This window comes from Nycticebus coucang, chromosome 6 (assembly GCF_027406575.1).
Source record: "Nycticebus coucang isolate mNycCou1 chromosome 6, mNycCou1.pri, whole genome shotgun sequence".
NCBI lineage: Eukaryota > Metazoa > Chordata > Mammalia > Primates > Lorisidae > Nycticebus > Nycticebus coucang.
In genome coordinates this window covers 32496219-32505296 of record NC_069785.1, presented here as the reverse complement: position 1 = coordinate 32505296, position 9078 = coordinate 32496219, and the positions used below count along the sequence as shown (strand labels likewise).

Sequence of the window (9078 nt, the reverse complement as noted above, 5' to 3'; positions counted from 1 at the left end):
AGACTCCTGGACTCAAGCGATTCTCTTGCCTCAGCTTCCTGAGTAGCTGGGACTACAGGCGCCTGCCACAACGCCCAGCTATTTTTAGAGGTGGGGTCTTGCTCTAGCTGGTCTTGAACTGGTGAGCTGAGACAATCCATCTGCCTCAGCCTCCCAGAGTGCTGGGATTAAAGGTGTGAGCCACTGTGCCTGGCCCTAGAACTACTTTTTAAACATTTACCTACATACCACTCATGTCTGGAAGTCACTGCATGCTGTGGTGGTGACTTTGCTTTAACTGCAGCCATTTGCTGTTGCTCTATCATTCCACACGCTTCTCTGTCTTCCCTGGGAAAACATATAGGCACCTCCGACTTCCTTATTTCCAGGCGCTGGAAACCAAATTCATATGTTTCTGTCCCCTGTACCCTGAGCCGACAGCCAGAGATATCCTGGGGGTGTGCATTCTCTCCATGTTTTGCCCACAGAAACCTGCTACTATCTCTGGCGACTTGGATTTTTTTTTTGTTGAGACAGGGTCCCACCCTATGCCCCTGAGCAGAGTGCAGTGGGCGTGGTAGCTCACCACAACCTCAGACTCGGGCTGCGGGCACCCGGCTGCCTCAGCCTCCGGAAGCCGCGGCGCCCGGCTGGGTTTTTCCATTTTTTTCACGAGTCGGGGTCTCACTGTCGCTTAGGCGTCTCGAACGCCTGAGCTCAAGCGATTCTCCTTGGATTGGATTTTTTTTTTTATACGTCATAAGGCTCCCATTTGTCTTGAGGTTTGGTTAAAAGTTTGGAAAAATATAAACCCTGCCATCTAACCTCTTTGGCCTAACTCTGTTTCCTTTCTTTTCCCCAGGATCCTCCCAAGTTTGTAGCGGTGAGGTTTTCCTGCTTTGACTTAATTCTGTGTGGGGCCTTCAAAATATGTATAAATTCTGTGATCAGGTCTACTGAACCTGGGTTGATGTGTTACAGTGAGAGATAAATTAATTTAGAACATTTTTTTGTCTCATAGTAAGACCTGACTTTCAAGCCGATTGTCTTCCTGCCGGTGTGAGAATTTATTTTGGCCCTCAGACACTGAAGAGTTACTTCTTTCTTTCTTGTTACTTCTCTTTGAGCCACAGGTGCCACCCATCTTTCTTGTTATTTCTATTGTAAATTGCTATCCTAATCAGTCTTCTTTGCCAGACTACCCGCCTTCCCAGCATATTGATACTTGAAGTGACAAAGGATTTAAGGTCCTGTTCATAGACATACAAATGGAGAGCACATGTAAAAAAATTGCTTCTTTACAGAGGCATAAAGAAGATTGAGGGATGTAAGGATATGTTTCCTTCTACAGGTGGGAGAAATATAAGAACTAATATGTCTCATCTCCCTTTGTGGTATAAAATGAGGAGGAAAGTTTTAATATTTGAGTTAAATTTCAGGTGTTTCCGTGCAGTTAGTGAAAATGTTCTTATTACGAGCATTACTCTCCTTCTGGGGTAAGTCCAAGGATCCAGGGGCTTATCCATTCCCAGAGGTCAGTATAATTGTAACATTGTCCAGGAGGAAAAAAATCTAGAAATTTAGAAAGAAATTTTGTGTCTATTGGCCACATGATGTCGCTAGTGGTCCAGATTTTTTGCAGTCTCTGCGGTCTGTACCGCCTGTAAATTCCTTCCATCCTTTTGATCACTACCTCTAGTCCAGCAGGTGTAGGCAAGAAATTTTTCTTCCTTCACTAGCATGGCCATTTCGCGTTCCCACAGCCTGGGCTGCCTTTGGCACTCAGGTTCCCAGTGACCTGGCTCTTTGGGTCAAGTCATGTAAGTATAACCGAATTTGGGAGGTTTCAACTCTCAGCTCCACATTTTCCTGGAAACTTTCTCCCCACTTTGACTCTAGGTCTTTCTGTTACATGTAAGATTTACTGTCATTTCCCATTCTAGTGACTGATACCTCTTTTGGGAGAACAAATCCCTGAAACATGAAAAATACATTGTATAGTATACGTAATGTATCTTATAAACTTTATCCAATGCTTTCTATTTTTTTTTTTTTTTGTAGAGACAGAGTCTCACCTTATGGCCCTCAGTAGAGTGCCGTGGCCTCACACAGCTCACAGCAACCTCCAACTCCTGGGCTTAAGCGATTCTCTTGCCTCAGCCTCCCGAGTAGCTGGGACTACAGGCGCCCGGCACAACGCCCGGCTATTTTTTGGTTGCAGTTTGGCCGGGGCCGGGTTTGAACCCGCCACCCTCGGTATATGGGGCTGGCGCCTTACCGACTGAGCCACAGGCACCACCCAATGCTTTCTATTTTTACCATTCCTTCTATGCCAAAATACTTCAAAGATTATTTAATATTCATTGTCTTGACTATTAAATTTAGTGGAGTAGAATTTCTTTCCTTCTCTACTTCCATAAAATTTCTGTTTGTGAGATCACCAATGACACACAGATATTTATTTATTTATTTTTGAGACAGAGTCTCACTTTGTTCCCTCAATAGAGTGCTGTGGCGTTATAGCTCATGGCAACCTCTAACTCTTGGGCTCAAGTGATTCTCTTGTCTCAGCCTCCTGAGGAGGTGGGACTACAGACACCTGCCACAATACCCGGCTATTTTTAGAGATGGGCTCTCGCTCTTGCTCAGGCTGGTCTTGAACACGTGAGCTCAGGCAATCCACCTGCCTGGCCTCCCAGAGTGCTAGGATTACAGGTGTGAGTCACTGTGCCCAGTCCCACACAGATATTTATTTGGGGAAACAAACATTGGTTAGTCATATCTCATCCTCAAGAAGGTAAGATGATGGTGGGAAGGATATAGTGGGACACGAAGAGTGTTACTATGTTTGTTGATGGTTTTAGAGGAAGAAGCTAGGTAAATTTCACAGAGTGCTGCTCTTTGAAAGATGAATGGACAAGGAGGGACACTTCAACAGAGGAAAGAGTTTGAGCAGAAGCAGGAAGACCTAAAACAGCCTGGTATGAGTGGGAAAAGCCCAGTGATTTTGAATATCTGCAACATGAGTTGTGAATAGAATTAAAGTGAGATATACTATGTAGCTGGAGGTTTTTTTTTTTTTGAGACAGACTCTTACTATGTTGCCCTTGGTAGAGTGCCATGGCGTCACAGCTCACAGCAACCTCAGACTCTTGGGCTTGGTAATTCTCTTGCCTCAGCCTCCCAAGTAGCTGGGGTTACAGGCGCCCACCACAGTGCCCGGCTATTTTTTTTGTTGCAGTTGTCATTCTTGTTTAGCTGTTGTATGTGGCTGGTGCTGTAATCACTATGCTACGGGCGCCGAGCCTGTAGCTGGAGTTTTATATGACAAAATAAATAATCCGTCCTTACTTTGTAGGGGCTGGGGAGGTATTGAAGACTTTAAGTAGGAGAATTTCACAGTCAGGATGAAATTGTAGGTTGATTACTTGTGCATTTATGTAGAAAGCTGAATGGAAGCGAGATGGACCATGGTGGATAACATTGAAATTCTGCCCAGATCCCTCCTCCTCCTCCTCCTTCTCCTTTTTTTTGTATTTTTTTTGTTTTTTTTTTGAGACAAGAGTCTCACTGTGTCATCTGGGGTTGAGTTCTGTGGCCTCCTTGGTCTCCCAGAGTGCTAGGATTACAGACGTGAGCCACTGTGCCTGGCAACCCAGATTCCTTCTTGTCCTTTATCATTATTTCTGTGAGCTACCTCCCTGAGGTGTGCTTCCAGTGATCAGCACCTGTTAATTCCTTCTGGTGGGTGGGAGGAACTTCTTTGCCTGAAGAGACAGCAGCCAGAAAGTGCCCGAGTCAGTGGGAGGCTCTGGTCAGGGCCAGTGGAGAGAGGAGCCTTAAAATGTCTGTGGACAGAGAAAGCAAACAGTGATTCAAGTAGGAGCTCCAAATTGGGAGTCACAAGGAAGGATGCCGCAAGTCCCAGAGGTAATCCAGCTGCTTTTCATCTAGATCACTCACTCCAGCATAGAATAGTAAAAGGGCTTTATTTATTTCACAACAGTTAATCATATTTTGAATAATGTTTGAGAAGAAACCTAGTTTCAGATATGGGAACGGAGCTTCACAAGGAATTTTGCTGCTTTGGTTTCATATAATGTCAATTATAAAATGAGATAAGTAGGGGGTGGCGCCTGGGGCTCAGTGCATAGGGTGCTGGCCCTAATATACCAAGGGTGGCAGGTTTGAACCTGGCCCTGGCCAAACTGCAACAAAAAATAGCCGGGCGTTGTGGCGGGTGCCTGTGGTCCCAGCTACTCGGGAGGTTGAGGCAAGAGAATCCCCTAAGCCCGGGAGTTGGAGGTTGCTGTGAGCTGTGACAACACAGCACTCTACTGAGGGTGACAAAGTGAGACTCTGTCTCAAGAAAAAAAAAAAAAGAGACAAGTAAAAAGGCCTAGCTCCCAGATGATTTTTAAGTTTTATTTTGATCCTAAAGTTTTATATTTTTGATAGGGAAAGAAAATATTAATTATTTGTTGGTGCGCATGTGAAATGGCAATGATATATGGTGTCAGAAGATGGCAGTATCATATTTATGATAAGGTGCTGTAGCCTGTTAGGTGCAGTAAATAGACAATAATGATTTCAGAGGGGTCACAAGGGATACAAATTGCCTTTGACTTTTTTTTCTTTGCTTATAGACCGTATTCATTTCCATCTTTAACCTAGTTACACAGAATTTATTTCAATCTTCTCATCAGTGACACTAAAATTTATTTTCCTGGCTCAGTGCCCCTAGCACAGTGGTTATGGAGCCAGCCACATACACCGAAGATGGCGGGTTCGAACCTGGCCCAGGCCAGCTAAACAACTGCAATGAAAAAAAATAGCCAGGTGTTGTGGCAGGCACCTGTACTCTTAGCTACGTGGGAGGCTGAAGCAAGAGAATTGCTTAAGCCCAAGAGTTGGAGGTTGCTGTGAGCTGTGACGCCACAGCCCTCTACTGAGGGTGACCTAGTGAGACTTTGTCTAAAAAAAAAATATTTATTTCTGCTAATTTTTATAAAACATGGGAAAAATGCACAAACAATGCTATTTAGACAAAACTGAGTCAGGCGAGGAATCAGGAAGCATCCCTCCTCTACATTTGCTACCTCTACGCTGTTGCACAAAATCTGCTGTTGTGTGGGAGAATGAATTCAGCATACACAAGGAGTTTTAGTATATACTTATGAAAATCAAGGACAGCCTGAAGTCAGCATGGACCAAGCAGTAGTTTTAACGCTCTTGATCCACAGGCTTTCCGTCAGGGAAGGTTATTCTGATTCTATTTCTGATTTCTGACAAAAAGAAGCAAAAAATTTTTGAAAATCCCAGTTGAACAGCGGATTCTGACGGTAGAGCTGTGCTCATGGCAAGGCTAAATAAATGCCTTAAAAAAATATAGTACATTGGCTTGGCGCCTGTAGCACAGTGGTTAAGGCGCCAGCCACAAACACTGAAGTTGGCAGGTTTGAACCCTGCCTGGGCCAGCTAATCAACAACGACAACTGCAACAAAAAATAGCCAGGTGTTGTGACGGGTTCCTGTAGTCCCAGCTACTTCGGAGGCTGAGGCAAGAGAATAGCTTGAGCCCAAGAGTTTGAGGTTGCTATGAGCTGTGATGCTATGGCACTCTACTGAGGGCGACATAGTGAGATTGTCTCAAACAAAAAAAAAGGTACATTAATTTCAAGTGTAGTGGAATTCTCCAATATGTATTAACATAGATTTAAATAAATCTTAAAAATATGAGCTTTACTGAGATTAATTCACATGTTATACAATCCACCATTTTTAAGCATACACTTAGGTGTTCTTAGTATTACATATCCAAAAAGTTGTGAATTGGCTACTGTCTAATTCCCAAACATTTTATCATTCCAAAAATCAATTTCATGCTCATTAGTAGTCACTCCCAGTCCTTCTCCCCTCTCCACGAGATCCCAACTGCATACACACACACATATATATACACATATTTAAATTTCAAAGTATTATGGGGCTACAAATAGTTTTAAGTGGATCAATTTTATAATGTTTGAGCCTGGCGATTATTAATCTACTTTCTATCTCCATGAATTTTCTTATTCTGGGCATATTCATATAAACGAAATTATACAATATGTGGCCTTTTGTGTCTGGCTCTTTTTACTTAGCATAAGGTTTTGAAGGTTTATCCATGTTGTATCAATCCTTCATTCTTTGTAATGACCTAATAATATTCCATCTTATGGATATACCATGTTTTGTTTATCCATTTATCAGTTTATGGGACATTTATTTATTAATTTTTTTTATTGAGACAGAGTCTCACTTTGTTGCCCTCTGTTAAATGCTATGGCATCACAGCTCAAAGCGGCCTCAAACTCTTGGGCTCAAGTGGTTCTCTTGCTTCAGCCTTCTGAGTAGCAGGGACTACAGGTGCCTGCCACAACACCTGGCTATTTTTTTGTTTGTTTAGCAGGTCAGGACTGGGTTTGAACCCACCAGCCCTGGTATACGTGGCCAGTGCCCTAACCACTGAGCTACGGATGCTGAGCCAAGGGACATTTAAATTATTTGCACATTTTCGCTAATGTGAATATAATGCTACTATGAGCATTCATGTGCAGGTTTTTGTGTGAACATATGTTTTATTTCTTTGGGTATATACATAGGAGCAGAATTGCTAGGTCATATAATAAAACTATGTTTAACTTTTTGAGGAATTGCCAAACTTTTCCAAGTGGCTGCACCATTTTATAGTCCCACAAACAATGTATGAAGGTTCCAATTTTCCCAAATCCTTACCAACACTTGTTATTGTCCATCTTTTTATTGTAGTTGCCTTTGATATTAAATAGTATTAATGAGAGGCCAAGAGGTATGAAATATATCAGGTACAATAAGACATTTCTTTCTGGGACTTCTTAATACATAGCTTAAGAGATTCCTCTTTTCTTCCTGCCTTCTTTTTTCCCATTTCTTTCTTTCTCTTGTACCTTTTTTCTTTTCTTTCTTTCTTTTTTTTTTTTTTGTAGAGACAGAGTCTCACTTTATGGCCCTCGGTAGAGAGCCGTGGCCTCACACAGCTCACAGCAACCTCCAACTCCTGGACTTAAGCGATTCTCTTGCCTCAGCCTCCCGAGTAGCTGGGACTACAGGCACCCGCCACAACGCCCAGCTATTTTTTGGTTGCAGTTTGGCCGGGGCCGGGTTTGAACCCACCACCCTTGGTATATGGGGCTGGCGCCTTACCGACTGAGCCACAGGCACTGCCCCTCTTGTACCTTTTTTTCTTACCATTCAGTTTTCATTTACTTTTAGTTGCCTTTAAATTACATAATAAAACACATTCATTTTTAACATTAACCAATATAGAAATGTATAAAAAAATTAACTTATTTTTCAGCTTGGGAGGTCCCAGTTAAAAAACAAATAACTGATTCAAATGGCCCGCTGCAACCCCTAACATAACATGTTAGAAGTTTACTGTGCATGTTTGTATGTATGCAATACATACTGTGTGTATGTATCATTTACATACATTTATAGTAACAAGATCATTTAATACTCATCACTCTGAAGCTCACTTTTGAATCTTTTGAAAATTACTGCTGTATTAACTTTTGCAAGTACACTTAAATGGTAGGTAAATTCCCTTCTCTAGTTTTAGAAAAACATATGACTGGCAATCATACAATATATGCAAAAACAAACTTGCATCTAATTAATTCTGGATTTCATTTTGCTGCATCATGAGAAAACCATCAGTATGGCTGAATTGACCACTTTTGACTTTGTCTTATGTTTCCAGTTGTCTTCTTTGTTCTTTACACGTAATTCTATTGTACAATGTTCACTAGAATCACTTAGACTGAACCTGTGGATTTATCAGTAGAAAATGTGAGGAGACTCCTGTAAGAGGACCCACAGCTGCTCCTGTGGAAAGAAGCCTAAAGTCACCCTGGCCAGAAAGGCACTTCTCCTCTTGTGTTTCTTCTGGGTTTTGCATAAAGGTTGAGCTTCCCTCCCTCACCCATAGGAGGGTTTACCTTCTGCAGACTCCAGTGGCTGAGCACCCAGGAATGCAGTGCCAGGCTCACCACGTGCTGCAGCAGATGTGGGGATTTTTCCTTCTTTCTGTTTCCCTGAAAATGGAAGGTAAGTCTCAACTTAATAGTAAATGTTGCTGGAAGTTTTCAAAATAATTTTCTTCCAGCTAAAGAATTGCAACTTTTGACTTTTGTAATCAAAGAGTCTTTGGTGTGCCCATTTTCCTTCTGTTACTGTTGCTTTTGCTACTTCTGCCACCACTGATTTCTCCCCCGCAGTGGCAGTTCATTTGTGACCACATGGAAACTATTCTTTTTGATAATGATGTGTCTCATTATAGGCACTGCAGGACAAAGCATTGAGCAGCCAAGTGAGTTGACAGCTGTGGAAGGAGCCTTTATCCAGGTCAACTGCACGTACCAGACATCTGGGTTCTATGGCCTGTCCTGGTACCAGCAACATGAAGGCGGAGCACCTGTACTTCTCTCTTACCATGCTCTGGATGGTTTGGAGGGGAAAGGCCGTTTTTCTTCATTCCTTAAACGCTCTGCTAGCTACAGTTACCTCCTTCTGAGGGAGCTCCAGATGAAAGACTCTGCCTCTTACCTCTGTGCTGTGAGAGGCACAGTGACTATGACGCCTCTTCAGCTGCACTAAAATTCAAAAGACATCTAGTGGGGTATAGGTGGGCTTGAGCAGTTCTGGTATTTCCTGAGTGTATGCTGGCTTACACTTCTAATTTCAAGCTTGTTTAGAGTGACGTAGCATAGGACCCTGAGACTGAATCCCATTATTTTCAGAATCATTGATTGCTAGAAGGGCCAAATTATGCATGCTCACTCTTTTTCTTCTATTTCTTTTTCTTTCCCTCTTTTTGCTACTTAATTTTTTCTCCCATGTACTGTGGCATTATGGGTGGACAACAGAATCAGTTTTGGGAAGAAGTTCTTTATTCAAGGGAATGATCCCTTTTGAGTACCTTTGTTTACACAGCTGTAAGTTATATACTTAGTCACTTATCCTTGGGAGGCTCTGAAATTTGTGAAATAAATTCAAATTCTTCAGCTTGAAATGTTA

General features: G+C 42.4%; 1 gene segment (V, D, J or C); it reads left to right on the top strand.

Moving 5' to 3' along the window:
- The first annotated feature begins 8000 nt into the window (after window positions 1-8000).
- Window positions 8001-8658, top strand: LOC128588636 (T cell receptor alpha variable 1-1-like). The segment is given in 2 exon segments: window positions 8001-8109; window positions 8342-8658. Coding segments are annotated over 2 exon segments (393 nt in total).
- The last annotated feature ends 420 nt before the right edge of the window (window positions 8659-9078 follow it).